At 42.8% G+C, this 15,282-nt stretch overlaps 1 protein-coding gene and 1 long non-coding RNA gene across 2 annotated transcripts; both read right to left on the reverse strand.

Moving 5' to 3' along the window:
• Positions 1-271: 271 nt before the first annotated feature.
• LOC119284738 lies at positions 272-2,549 on the reverse strand. The gene is made up of 3 exons (XR_005139191.1): positions 2,174-2,549; positions 1,148-1,290; positions 272-738 (listed from the first exon to the last, which is right to left on the reverse strand). It is a non-coding gene; the product is annotated as an uncharacterized LOC119284738 (long non-coding RNA).
• Positions 2,550-3,070: 521 nt separating this feature from the next.
• Positions 3,071-9,325, reverse strand: LOC119284739 (ras-related protein RABF1-like). Its single transcript, XM_037563900.1, has 8 exons — positions 9,118-9,325; positions 8,651-8,724; positions 6,593-6,676; positions 6,398-6,492; positions 6,101-6,206; positions 5,542-5,631; positions 5,371-5,457; positions 3,071-3,305 (listed from the first exon to the last, which is right to left on the reverse strand). The coding sequence occupies exons 1-8, from the start codon at positions 9,140-9,142 to the stop codon at positions 3,267-3,269; spliced, it is 600 nt and encodes a 199-aa protein (XP_037419797.1). The 5' UTR covers positions 9,143-9,325; the 3' UTR covers positions 3,071-3,266.
• Positions 9,326-15,282: the final 5,957 nt, after the last annotated feature.

Here is a 15,282-nt window from a genome sequence, read left to right on the forward strand (position 1 = left end):
AATTAGTTATAAAACGGAACTTTTGCGGTAACCACCTCAAGTATTTCATTTCATTCTCCATTCATTTTGTCCAACGGCCGCTTGTGGAGTCTGCACAGTGATGAAGCCCCATATCCTATTAGTTTATACCACTTAAAATCTTTGCACGTATCTACTTCATGAAAACCATGCATATTTCAGTACATTTGTGGCTTGTACTACATCGCTAATTATGCAAAAAGAAGTTGAGTATGAATGTCACTGCAAAGTATGTCAATATCTATCACAAATATGTGAGTACATAGATAAAATTAAGCCACCCTTTGAAGTATAACTAAACATCAGACTGGACTCGCCCAGATTGAGCATATCACAAGCATAAATATCTTGATGAGACATGGTAGCACCATTTTTGGTACATGGCCAGCAACAGGCATTAAGGACTAATCTGATCACCATTCAACAAGCATTGTTATTTAATTATATGCTCTAGTATCTTGATGGTACATAACAGAAATGCTCTAGCATTTCCCTCCTGTTCTACTACTCCTTGTTCATCAAGCTTCTTGTTTTGGGAGAGATCACACCAAGCAAACACGATTCAGTTGAGCACAGACACGTACAGATGCCTGATCAACAACAGAGTTAAAGTCAAGTTGCAGAGAAATTCTCTCAATTGTCAGAAAGGGGGGACTTTGATAAAAGCTTCTTCTATCCATCTGTAGTCCTGATGTTTCCGCTTGTCAGAGCAGCATGCATCTACAAATACAAGGAAAAAAATATAGTTTACATTACAAGGAAAGAAATAGGAAAATTATGTTCTCTAATACTGATCATGTATGTATTGAACAATTAAGAGTGCAATTCAATTTGTTTTGCTAACTCGTACTCCCTCCTTCCGAAAAAGCTTGTCCCAAACTTGTCCCTCAAATAGATGTATCTAGCACTAAGTTGGTGTTAGATACATCCATTTGAGGGACAAGCTTTTTCGAACAGAGGGAGTAGATGACAAAAGTAAAAACTTGATGCTGTAGCACAAAGGCACATGTCAAACCAGTGAAGAGAAAACGAAAATAATATCATACGGCAAAATATATTCACAGAAGGGATTAATGGAAAATTAGGCAATGACAAAATATTCTTGCCTTTTTGGACTATGTCTTGTCACCTGATAGTGTTGGTACAAATTTTGCAATTACTGGAACTGTGGGCTCGCCTAACGGCGATGTCTCACTACTTCCCTCCATTTCAGTTCAAGATGTAGCAGCAAAATAGCGGAAAACAAACTTAGTACTAGTCACGAGCTTCAACCTATCCATCATATGGAGAGCAGAAAATCGAGAAATCAGCCCCAATTACAAGATTGCAATGTTAAGGCTGCAAATTAAAAAGATACACAGAAAGAGAGTCTTCTTTTCTACTGTACATACAAAAGGTAAAAAAGTTTTTGTGCCTATAAACACTTTACATGCAGGTAATTTAATAGGTAGATGAGATTAGTTTGTTCATATGTACAATATCCGAGAAGAGGATGAAATCTCAATATATAAAAGTGCTCGAAAATATAGTATAAACATAGCAAGCTTGTCCAGTGATTAATATTTCTGTTCATGGATACAGAGAGATATCCCTGTTATTCCTATCAAGTTGAAAGCAAGCATATCCCAGATGAGAATGAACTAGCTGTCCAGTCAAAATTTTCAATTAAGCAAACATTATGTTTTTTTGTTATGGCTAATCAACACCGAATAAAGCAAAGATTCTGCACTATAGTTCACATTTGTTTCATTGGATGTTCTGTCCTTAGTAATTTTCGTCAGCTCTCTGTATGTATAACATACTACTGTCTTGCTAGTGGGTTAGCTACTATACTGCTCGCCTTTGCCTAAAAATCATTGTAAGTTCCCAAGCTACTGGTAGTCATGATTAAAATATATAATATACACTTGATATGCATATGTTGCCATTCATATAATTTCCAAAGATTCAGAAGTTTCGAATCTCATCCTACATGATACACCATATGCTCCAAAGCACAATTTTAAATCAGGAGTACTTTTCAGAGATCTATGCCCAAAATATTATGTAGATGACATGGACAGTATGCAGTGAAAGTTGAACAAAAATTGATTTCCTAAATAAATGCTACAGAATTAATTAAGAAAATTGGTAGCAACCTCACGGGCAAGCATACCTGAAGGCCGGAGATTTCTTCTCCAGCGTTCCCAGATGGCGGAGCTAGACGCGGGGGTGCGAGCGACGGGTGAAGAATGCGCGAGGTTTTCCACTGGACGTCGGAGAAGAGTACCTTTGAGACGGTCCGCCGGGGCAGGACGACGGAGCAGAGTATTTGTCCGCACAGAGGAGATCTGCCGGGGCAGCCAGGACGCCGGCGACAAGACGGTGGGGTGCTGGATCTGGACCTCCACTGGGCGCAATCGCCCAGCTAGGCACCGGATCTGGACCGCCGCCACCGTCGGCAAGCTCGCTATCGCCCAGCTACGCCGCGTTGGAGGATTTTGGGTCTGTTGCGTTCCTGGGAAGGAGGAGATGATTCTGAAAGCAAAACTAGTAGAACCAAGGGAGTTTTGTGTAAATAATGTAGTACATGTGTGTTCAGATCCACCCACAAAAATCTGGGCCCTTCATCCAGGATCAGATGGCCAAGACACGTTTTTTCTATTTTTGCATCCGTGGTCCTTCTTCTATTGTAGTCGCTCCCCGATCATCATTGGACCGTACACACCAAAAGAGATTTTGTATCCTGTTTCAAAAAAAAAAAGATTTTGTATTACCTGGTCGATCCAACCTGTAGACAGCAAGATAGTTGCTCTGAAAAAAATCCTGAAACGGCACACTCTGTTATTGTTAGGCTCGTCTTGTATGCAAACCCTTGTAATTTTGTTACACTTAGAAATCATCTTTTCGTGTAATCATGCATGCCTGAGGCAACCATAACATGTACTGATCCACAAGAAAAATAAATATGGATATGCTTGGTTGATCTACTAAATATATTTATACTGGAGTAATGGGCAGCTACTTCACAGCTAGGCGGGCTATGGACCATCTCCAGATCATAAACCAGACAAAGATCTATCCACAGTCAACACCATTTATTTGCTCAATACTTGCACTTAACACAATGAAATATAAGCTAGCTTTACATTATCCTCGATTTCCAATCAAATGCCCAGTTTAACCTCGGGCATTTACATGCATTACATGGTACAGACTTGTAAGCGTGTCACTCCATCTCAATATAGTACACGAGAGCTATTTATTTATCAGGACGCCGTTGGCTTGGGCAACCTCTTCGCGATTTCCTGTCACATGAACAAAATATTATTAGGTGTGTGTTGACAACAAAAATTAAGTACACATATGAAGCTTAATGAAAAGTTAACACAAGGGAATCATTTGGAAAAAAAATATGTATGTCATACTGTTTGCCAAAATTCAACTGAGAACGAGCATATCAAAATGAGATGGTCGGATCCAGGGTTAGCAGCGTCCAAGGTAGCGAGGAAATCGCAAATCTCTTTCGCTATGAGAGCCCCAGGCACACGAGCCAATGCTCTGGGTGCGACAACCATATCACCTACAGGAACCATGTGCCCAATGGACTCGGACGAGCAAGACATTGCAACGTCGGAATCCCCCTTCTCCTCGAAGTCGAGCATCTGGCTGGGCTCGAGGGGTGGTAATGGCGGTAATGCCACAGCCGAGATCTCGAGGGGGTCCACCTTCAGTTGCTCGACGGACAGAGGCGGAGTCAACTCCCCACACAGCTCCAGAAGCTCGGGCATGATCTGTAGCACCGGAGCCACAACCACATCAATGCACGAACCCTCAGAGGCAGATAACGGTGATCCGACCCCAGCACGGAGAGAAATGTCCATGAAGCCCATCTCCATTCTCGTCCTCAAGGTTGACATCAGACACAATCAGGGGGCGCTGCATAGGAGCAGTTTGCAACACAGGTGACACCTGCGAGAGCCCACTCAGAACAGCCTCAGCTCGCTCAAGAAAGTTCCCCATATGAAGCATCCAACCTTGCATGGAGCCAACGACATCGCGCAGAGGTTGAACCGTTTCCTCGAGTCGAAAGGAAGCCATGTTGAGGAGCTCAGAGCGCAGCAGCTCCGCTTGTCCCTCCATGGCGGACCGCAACGACACATCTGCCATGGCCACAAAGGCAACAGTAGAAGAAACAATGGATGTCCAAGAATCACGACGAAACGTCTTGGAAAGGAGTGGGGCTTCTATCTTGGCTTGGCGAGGAGCTGGAGCTTCACGATGCTCGGTGACGGGGCAGGTCAAAGGCGATGTGGCAAGACTTGCCAACAAGCTGCGCGGACGCCAGGCGTTGCGACATCCGCGGGCGCAGTGGCCATTCTCAAGGCACCGAGAGCACCTAAACGGGTCTCTGCAATCCGCTGCACGATGCCCATGAAAAAGGCATCTACAACATCGACCACGAAGCCAAGCCGGAAGGGGGCGAGGAGCCACTACAGGAGCCGACGGCGTTGAATGACGCGGGCCTCGCCGCGGCAAAACCTTCCGCCAACCCCCACAAGCCTCTGCCTCATGCACCACGCACGACCAAGCGGGCAGAACTGAGCATTTGGCAGCCGATGTTGGTGTTCGCGGGACTATGTCTCCTCAAGGAGAAGGCCATCAGGGATAAGAAAAGTGGTGGTGCTAGCTCTCGTCCTGTCGTCTTGGAAGGAGAAATCAAACAAGTGCAGAAGCAAGAAGAGTGGCGCTATAGAAAAGGCGTCGGCGGTTGCTTGATGGATAGCTCTGAGTGTTTGGACATGTCATCACGGGTGTGCTCGGGTCCATGGCCTTTGCCGATGTTGGGTCCTCTATTTACCTTCGATATGTGGGGGCTCACTTGTGAAGTTGAATTTCATGTGCAAGCGGATTGTAGGGGTGGCGTGATGGGGGAGTTTGTCTTTCTTTGTGGTCTTGTGGTCTTATGATTTGGGAGTAGTCCGCTTGTATCATGGGATTGTGGCTTGGTTGTCCTTCAGGGCCAAGCATGTAACGGTTTTTGCCCGGTTTTCCATAAATTAACCAGGCAGCTCTCTTCTTCTTAATCAATGAATGAGGCAAAGCTTTTGCCTTCGTTTCAAAAAAAAAAGATGGTCATGGATTGACATTGATGATCTGATGCAGTTTTTTTCCATTTGATGATTGACAATGATTTGTTTCACAAGAAACTTTAAAATTCAAGGAATTCAAGGGTTTGTAATGTTGCTAGCTTGATTATTTTGCAAGAATACCACTAGCAATTATCAGTAGGGTTTGTTATGTGCTAGCTTTATTCGTTCCGTTTCCTCTTCTGCATTATGTGAAACCAAATAGCCTCCTCAGAGGGCATACCTCAAATACTTGATTTATATTATCAGATGTTTTTGCGGACGTCTCCATGAATAACATGCTGTTCTTCTCTGCATACTCTTGTGCCTCCTTCAGAAAGTTACAGCATCATCAGATAATTTTACAGCACATTAAGTATTTATTTCAACTTCACCGTGAAGTGTAAAACAGTACCTGAGAAGGTACACTACGACTTTCATGTAGATCAGCTTTATTACCAACCAAAACCATGACAATACCAGGACTGCCATGTTTTTGAAGTTCCTGCAGGATATGAAATAGAAAAGGACATTATGAATACAAACAATTCAATCTCAAACAAAAAAGAAACAGTGGGAAGCATAAATGAATAAGTTGATACTCTATTATAATCAACAAAATAAGTTGATAATAATATTTGTAAGGTGCGCGCAGAAGTAAATCGAAAGTGCTTCGATTATGCTCACTTCCAATGTTGTTAAGTCGTAATTCTTCAAATAGTGGATGGTAATCTCCAATATACTTCTAGTCTATCAGCAGTCTCCAATATACTTCTAGTCTATCAGCAGTCTCCAATATACTTCTAGTCTATCAGCAGTCTCCAATATACTTCTAGTCTATCAGCAGTCTTACAGTACAATACAGACCTTCACTACAGTAGAGTTTTGAGCACATATACAAATCCAGCACTGAAGGAAATAACAACAAAACCAATCCACAAAACATAAGAAGAAAGAGGCTTAGCATAGTTTACCTTCACCCAATATTGTGCTTTCTTGAATGATTCTGGACTAGTTATGTCATAGACAACAACCGCAGCAGCAGCTCCTCTGTAGTAAAGAGGTGCCAAGGCAGCATATCTGAAATTGAAAAGTTCCCACATTAGTTCTGATTTATTGGTTGAAAAAGAAATGCATGTGGGTGCAACCAAGTAATAATTCATGCGATATATTACTAAGCCTGTGGAGAAAACATAAACAGTGCTTTCACTTCATCAATGACATGTTAGTACCTAACATTATATAGGATAACTAAAGCACCAGATATGTACCTCTCTTGTCCAGCAGTATCCCAGATTTCAAACTTCACTATTGTAGAATCCTCCAACGCCAATGTTTGTGATAAAAATGATGCACCAACAGTTACCTAAAATTATTTACAAATAGGTTTAAAACAATGGAGCTTATGGAGCGAGGGAATTGCATCTAAGGTGAAAGTAACACTTTCATCTGCAGCTCAGTCACACCTTGGAAGTTGGATCGAACTGACCGCGGACAAACCGAAGAACGATGCAGCTTTTTCCAACACCAGAATCTCCGAGCAATACCAACTGCAACATGAAGACAATGGAAACATCAAACAGAGTCACTAATTATCATTTGACGCGGTAAAAAGTGTTCAGCAGGGCCAACGATGCAATAAATGGGTTGATTGACGTAAAGAGAGTGTGCAATCATCCATTACATAAATATGTCAAGCAGAAGCTCCGGTCCAACCGTCCAAGCAACTACCGAGTTTGTTAACTTTCTAGTTCATTTCTTCTTTTTGGCTCAGGTTTTTGCTCTCTTGATTAGGTTTGCTAGTTTCTGGTTTTCTGTTCTTTTGGTATTCTGGTACAGAAATATTTCTGCTTCTGTTATATCGGCACACTATCAATAGAGAATCACATTCACAGAATGAACAAAATAGCAGTCTCTCCAAACAACAAGGCCACTGTAACATATTTTGTGTAAGATGAGAAAATGTTTCACACAATGTGACCCTTTGAAGGTTGCCAAAACATGTAAATGCAACAAATGGTATGGCTTACATCTCATGTGGAATATATTGATTGCACAGAACATTCAAACAACCGTAATGCAGCACCTTGATCCTGGACTATGCCTATTTTAAAAAAGCATCCACGCGGAAACAAGCTAAATGTATGCATATATACTGCTTCAATGGGGATCAGTGCCACCCAGCATACTGGTACCCTGATATGTGCGTTACACCACATTAATTGTGAATTAGATAGAGCAGTCAGATGAAGCAGCTGACAGCTTTTTATTTGATTAGCCACAGAAATAACCAAATCAGTACAGTATGACCCCAGTTATCCTACATTTCAAATATTAAGCTGAGCAATTGCATAATTCCAACCTTGTGCACCAGAGCTTCTCCACAATAAAATGATTTTTGGTTTCACACATATGCCAGAAAATATAGATATTACAGTACATACAAGTAGACAATACAACCTTAATTAACATATTTCTAATGTATTTTACTGAAGGGATGTATAGTAGGAGTACATATGAAATAGCTGTCTCAAGTTCAGTTCGCCTGTTAGACTACGAAACGATAATACCATTACGTTATAAGTCATATACACTACACCCACAGGAAATTACCCAGGTCTCAAGATTGCAGGAAAAAAACACTAGGCTGCGTTTGGCAACGAAGTTTTTCTGCAGTTTTACAAGAAATACCGTGGTTTTCAATAAATCCGCTGTTTTAAATACTTTGATGTGTTTGGCATGAACAAATACAACAGTTTTAGAAACTGTAGTTTTCTTGAAACCACGGTTTTTTTGCTGTTTTGGAAAAAGAGGTTGGAACCTCTTTTTTGTAAACAGAGAAACGCACACGCTGCATTACTTTGCTCTCCCCTGCAATTTTTTCTGGTGAGCCCATCTTCCAGCCATCCTTGTGATGTGCAATTCATCCATTTTTTTCTCCAACCATGGACAAATAAAGCTCGCCACTTGGTTGGAAGAAAGGTAGTATGTGCTACCCTGCCCGATTGATTGAGCCCGTCAACACAACTCCATGCGTGCGTGTACGGTTGATTGCGCCCATAACTTCCTAGGTCAGTGATCAACTGGGCGTCCTTTAGCACACGCTGATTGAACCGGTCCTGTAGTTCCTTAGGTGTAGCTAAGTTAGGTTCAGTTGTCTAACAGTCAGTCAAAACTACGGTACAAACAACACCAGGCAAACATATCCGTAGTTTTCCGAAAACTGAAAAAAATGCAGTTTCTAAAAACTGTAGTATTTGTTGTCCACGCATTGTAATACCAAGGTTTCCGAATACTACAGTATTTAAAAAACTTTGCTGCCAAACTAGGCCTAACTATGTTTGAGATGCTGTTTCCGGGATTTCGTATATCTGAATCTGATCAGAGGCCATCCTGTCTATATAACCGTACAGTGGGTATCAAATGTCCGTAATGTCATACAACCGTGAAACTACAGTTACAATTGCTTGCGCCAATACCACAAGCAATGTGAATAAAAGCAGCCCAAAGGACAGAAAAGGTACCTTGGCGCGCAAGTCGTTTGAATCAGCAGCAGAAGAGCTACCGTTGATATTGTTCAGCCCTCCAGTGCTTCTAGCTGCAAGACAAAAATAGTTGGGTGTTAAAACATAACGCTAAAGTGAGCAAGTGCCTAATTCTTCTGCCCCAGCTGCAAACTATCCCACCCCCACTCATATACATCCACACACCGACCTTTCGTCTGCGAATAGCACGCAGACACCGCGTTCCAAGGAATCACTCATACAAATCTAGCACTAAGCAGCGATCCAAACCCTAGAAATTAAGAAAATGTGTGGCCGAACTACCAACGCCGTGGCCTGGGGCACTAATCGGGGTCCAAATTAAACCCCCCACGGAACATCACGGATCCTCTAACCTAAACTCCGGCGACCACAGCACCCGCATCAAAGCGTGCACGGCGACTTCCACCCGGAAGTGGGCGCGGGGGGAGAGGGGAACGCGAACCGACCTGGCACGGAGGAGGAGCAGCCCATGGCCGGCGCCTTCGGCCGGGTTCGTGCGGAGTCTCCGGGGAACGGTGGCGATCGGCGGGGGGACGGATCGATCCGGCGGTTGCGCTGTCCTCCTCGGTTCGCTCGCTCGCTCGCTCGCAGTCGCGGGCACAGTTCGTTTGTTGGTCCGGTCCAAGGCTCTGTCTGTCGTCGCGCTCGTGTCGCACGCGATGCTTTGCTGCTTGGGGAAAGCGGGGCGGGGGTGACGAGTCGTTTGCCCACCCGGGCCCCGCCTGTCAGTCTCACGCCGTGGGAAATCCAGGTTCCTTTAATTTAGATCCGAAAATTAATTATGCTGGACTGGGTTACCGGGCCGGGCCGTGCCGGGCACTAAGCGGCGCTCCAACTCTAGACACAAAAATAAAACCGTGGGCTTGCAAGGCCCAATTAGCAGATCTTTTTTGCTAGATTAGCTAAGGAGGCAGGTACCCCTAAAAAAAAAGACTAAGGAGGCAGGTTCCCTGGGACCTCCTCCTTTTTTTTTTAGAATCACAGCGCTGCCTTACTGCAAAGTACGAGTATCAATGTTTACAGGAATACATAAATTATTATCTGGAGGGGAATGTAGCTGTACATATCGACCTATGTCCATGAATAAACTTGCAGCTATGAAAGAAGAGCTTCGCCTCTTGATATCCTGCAACACCATACAACGACCTCCCAGATTACTGGTCGTTCCGAGCTCCCGGACGACGAGGAGTAAAAAGAAATGGAGGGAGTAAAAAAGGGGGTAAAGTAGGAATGGTTTAAAAATCATAAATTTAAAAACATGATTTTTTTTGTTTAACTTTTCATAGCATATTCTGATTTTTTTTGAATACATTTTTCACAAAGGCCATGAATACTTCTCAAAAGTGATCCTTTTTAAATTTATGAATATTTTTTAAAAATGTGAATATTATTTAAATTTATGATTTGATTTTTTGAAATTTTATGGGGGAAATAAAATAAACGTTATAGAACAAAAAAGATGAACCAGAAATAAAAAATACTCAAAAAATGGTAGTGAAAATAACAGGAGAAAAGGGGAAAAAACAAGACAAGAACTATCTAGAAGCTTCCTAAAACCAAGAAAACCACCGAAAAAAACCCCAAGGAAACCAGAGTCGGGAATTCTGTAGACAACATTAACGGTTAAATGGGCCGTGTAGAAGTGCATGCTCTAGCCAATGCAACCAAAAAACCGATTTAATGGAAAATACTCCCTCCGTTCCAAATTACTTGTCTTGGATTTGTCTAGATACAGAGGTATCTAGCACTAAAATGAGTCTAGATACATCTGTATCTAGACAAATCCAAGACAAATAATTCGGAACGGAGGAAGTACTAGGCAGCACATTATACGTCAACACTCCCCCTCACGTGTGCCTCCCTCGGGCCTAAACGTGGACCAAAAGTGGGCTGCAATTTAATTGCGCCAGCCGGGTCTTGAACTCAAGACTTCTTGGTTCTAATACCATGTAGAAGTGTATGCTCTAGCCAATGCAATCAAAAGACCAATCTGATGGAAGAGACTAGGCAGCACATTATACCCACTTGCTGGTACGTCACATGTGGCTAGTTCATCCTCATGATCCAAATTGTATCCCACAGACTGTGGTTTTTGATCAACAAAGCTGGCCTTTATCCCTAAAAGAAAAAATAGCTCTGCGCAAACGAGTGACAATTTGACCCAGTAAGTGTCAAATAGGAAATGCCGGATCCCTGGGACTGGCCATACATATTGCTTCCATTTTTTCCATTGACTTCTCTACCCACCAAAGCAGGAGGATTCAAAATTCATAATGCACTGCAACAACTGCAGAGGAGTGGTACCTTCGGTCTCTTTATATCCAGCATCCACCTGCGCGGCGAAACTTGTTGCAAACTTGACGAAACTTCGCTGGCTTCCAGCTCGTCTAGATTTGGATGGATGCATTCGTCCGCATGCCCTCGTGATTATCCTCGTGGAATGCAACAAGTTTTGCAGCCATGCGTGCGTGCATGTGCCTAAAGCGTCGGAGTGGATTGCAAAGTTGACGTAAATTTGGTAACAGCAACAGGGACGTGAACTGTCAAGGTGGTCCGATTCAAGCTAGCTAGACACTTTATCTTTTACATCTTTCCTCAAAGGTATTATCTTTCTTACTTTCATCATGGTAGAAAAGGAGTGGGCACAAACCTAGGCAGCGCAATTGCAAAGAATAAAAACAAATGAAGAAAAAAGAGAGTATGGTATAGCTTGAGGCATTTGGTGCATGGTGTTACCAGACTGAACATTTTCTCGAGAACACGCCATGAAAAGGCGTATCTTTTTCATAGAAGGGATGCCAGCCAGACTGAAGATGGCGTTTGACAGAAAAAACTGGGAAGCTGTTTTTGTTGGTAGCAGGTAACTAACTAATCGCTGTGTGGTAAAGTATATTCTACTAGTACATCAGTAATAATCAGTTAATTTCTGTCCTTGCAAGTTACCTACAGTTAGTTGGACACTTGAACCCAAAGTAACCGACGTGGCGACTCTCACCACACCCTGCTGGCGCACCAAGAATGAAAGGGGCAGCTATGGCCATGAGAAAAATGTAACAAAGACAGACAGACAGACAGACATGGCGGAAATGGGTAGCAGAAAGACGGAAAAGAATTCTATAAAACCAAGTCTCACGCGAGATCCATCTTGATGGATGACACGTGGCATTCATAAATCATAAAGCATCCTCCACCCCTCACTTAAAATCAGGGGGAGGAGAGATTAGATGCTTTGTGATTTGTGAATGTCACGTGCCATCCATCAGGACGGGTCTCACCTGCTAACCGTGAGACCTGGTCTCATATAATTTTTTTCCCACGTCGATTAAGTTTGGAGCGGCAAACTAAGAGGTTGTTGGATAAGAAGAATATACAAAACCCGATCTCTATAAACTGGGAAACGGCTCTAACAGAATAAAATCTTGTTTGGATCTCCTAACTAACCTGTGGATATAGCAAACTTGGTTCTCCATAACCCAGGATTTTGCGTTTATGGAAAAACGACTATTAGTCGTTTTTGCAAAAACACGATTAACATATACCTGTTCCTCGATATCGTTGACCTCAGGTTCATCCTCGTATGCGTTGCCGGCGGGTCGACGAGACGTCGGCTAGCTCCTGCATGTGCTACTACAAGTGCTCAGAGACACAGACGGCGGACACCCAGACTTGATTCGTCGACCGTGTGCTCAAAGGCTGCGGCTGGGTTAGCGGTCGCCGAGCAGGTCCTGCCGCTGCCATAGCTACAGCGCCTCCGGCCGACGAGGCCCAAGATGTTAAGGAGTCCATGAACACAGGGGTCCCTCGATGTGGCAGTCAAGGAGTACGGTTGACACGCATGAAGACACAACCTCTTTCTGGCTCATGGACGTCGTCAACAACGACGTCGGGCTTCCCGGTATGGATGAGGAACGACAAGAGGATGAAATTGATTCCTCGTCGTGGTGAGCTCCATCAGTGGACATGACCAACAACGCCTCGTTGGACTTAGTCGTGCCAGACAACGCCGCCACGACGGGCATTGAGCTTGGCAGCTACTTCGCTTTCAATACGAAAATATGTGGCCGCACCATGCTCGTCTGCCATGTCTGTGTGCTCAGCTTGGCTGCGTCCAGCGCCACATCTGCCTCGTATGGGCGTGCCCCATGGCCCATGCATAGCTGCAACTGCAGCCTGCGAACGAATCATGTGCTCATGTGCTAGGTCTCGCCACCATCGTGCTCGGAGCAGGACGAGAGAAGCGCAGTCCGTAGAAGGCGACCAGCGAAGAGAGGCAACTGCGTACGAGGCAACCCAAACAAAGAATTGCTTAATCTCGTTTTTCTAATTTTTTTCCCATCCAAACAAGAAATTATATAGACCTACCGTAACTGAAACAATAGCGAAAACCGGTTTTCCTAAAAATTCTCTAAAACCCCGTTTTCTATAATCTCACAACTAATTCTTAGTATCCAAACAAGGCATAAAGGTAGGGCTAAAATTCAACAAAAAAAAGGGTAGGGCTAAAATTTCACCAAAAAAGGTAGGGCTAAAATGGGCCCAATCATGTGATTAAAGGGCTCCCATGAGCGAGCGAGGCCCACCGCGGTCAGCGTGACCGGAAACTGCCTTGTCTGTTTCCTTCTTGTTCTTGTCCTTTGCTCGATACTCTAGAGATACTCTCTCCCTTTTTTTACTGCAAATTTACGCTAAAAGGTTGTAATTTAAAGGCAACCATCAATCTCTGCCAAAAAAAAGTGTAGGGTGGATAGGGGAAAAGAAGCATAGGCAAAATGAAATAAAGAAGAACAAGGCTACAATGGCACTGCCAGCGTAAAGATTAGCTTTGCATTTGGGCGGGAGTTTACACGGATTGAGTCCTGACGATCGATGCGGTGCAACGCAATTTCAACCTAATCATGATTCCATGATGATATGAAAATTAGACCGGCCGGCCGGTTGCTAGCTGCTGCTAGTACCTTGATTTTCAAAAGAAAATTAAACACGCTTGCCAGCTGAACCAACATTACTTATATTCTTGTGCTCGGTCACTTTCCTCGTCTTCTTTCAGGCTCTGATCTTTCTCGGGTTCGTTCATCGAGACCTCTGGCATAAGTTTATGTTTCTTTTCTGAACGGTGAGGTTAGAATATCTCATACTGTGCATCAGTGCGTCAACATCCTCGATGTAAATTTCATAAAGTTTTGGGTGCTTTTTATACTTTTTATAACCCTTCATGTAGATCTGGGTTCTTCTCTACAAAAAAAAAGATATTACATATCAGTTAAAATTAAGATACCGACTGACCTAAACGTTTTGCTAGCCGTTGTTTGCCACGAGGCCGAGGAACACGATGATCGCCGAGCGAGAGCACAGCTAACCACTATACCCCCTATCCAATCCTCTCATACTCGTCTGCAATACAATATGCGCATGACGCAATCTTAGAACCACTAGTAAAAAAAGGGTCAATTGTAAAGCACATTAGTCACGGTTTATAACAGAACCGGCACTGATGTGATCAATAGTATCGGTTCGTGGCGGCGATCAATAATACCGGTTTATGGCGAACCTCGGTACTAAAGAGACTGTGGCAGCCTGCGGTCAGGCTATGGCCCTACCATCACCATTTAGTGCCACTTCGTACCACGAACCGGTACTAATGAGGTTATGGCAAGCTGTTTTTAGTTCCACCTTGCTCTCCTAACAAGGTTTTTACCACCTTAAATATGTTACTTCTCAAACTATCACAAGCACTTGGTCTTCATTGAACTCTATGTGTAAAATTTGTGGCCGCAATATGAGTCTTCACCGGTTTACAAATCGTTGATGACTCATATTGACAATTCAGATTGTACACAAAAATATCATTGATGATCAAACTATTTTTGATGTATAAGATCATATTGATAATTCAGACTGTAAAGAAATATAAGATCATGATCTAAATGCTCTTATATTTTTTGCGTTCCGTATGCACCATTCAAAACGACGTCATCAATTTTCAACCCTTTCTGACATCATTTGCTATTTTTCGGTCATTTACCGATTTGTTTAGAGAGCTAAATGACCCTGAAATTGAAGAACACTACAAATGAACTCTGAAAAAGTCAAAACTTGGCATGGTATCATCATTTCACCCACATAGCATGTGCAGAAAAGTACATAGGGTTATGGAAAAAACTGGATGCACTTCGTTTACAAACTGGACAATCTCTTCCGAAATATCCGGGTTTCTGACGAAAACTCATCTGTTACAAAGGCATTTCATTTTTTAAACTTATTACAACTCCAGACTTTTTGTGTATTCAATATGCATCATTCAAAGCAACGCCATCAACTCTCAACCATTTATGCCTTCATTTGCTATTTTTCATACATTTAATGATTTGTTTTGAGAGCTAAATGACCTTGAAATTGGAAAGCACTAGAAATGAACTCTGAAAAAGTTAAAACTTACCATGGTATCATCATTTCACCCACATAGCATGTGCAAAAATAAATAAAGCAGAAAAGAAAAAATCGAAACTCTACAAAAAAACTACTCAGAAATAAATAGAAGAAATAAATAAATTAGAAAAGAAAAAAATATATAAAAAAACTACTCAGAAATAAATAGAAGAAAATAAATAAAG

This window comes from Triticum dicoccoides, chromosome 4A (genome assembly GCF_002162155.2).
Source record: "Triticum dicoccoides isolate Atlit2015 ecotype Zavitan chromosome 4A, WEW_v2.0, whole genome shotgun sequence".
Classification (NCBI taxonomy): domain Eukaryota; kingdom Viridiplantae; phylum Streptophyta; class Magnoliopsida; order Poales; family Poaceae; genus Triticum; species Triticum dicoccoides.

Coding starts and splice junctions, on each gene's coding strand:
- LOC119284739 (XM_037563900.1), bottom strand. CDS start 9,142: ATGGGCTGCTCCTCCTCCGTGCCAG. Junction 8,725..9,117: donor CTGCTCCTCCTCCGTGCCAG/GTCGGTTCGCGT, acceptor TTTGTCTTGCAG/CTAGAAGCACTGGAGGGCTG. Junction 5,632..6,100: donor AAGCACAATATTGGGTGAAG/GTAAACTATGCT, acceptor CATATCCTGCAG/GAACTTCAAAAACATGGCAG.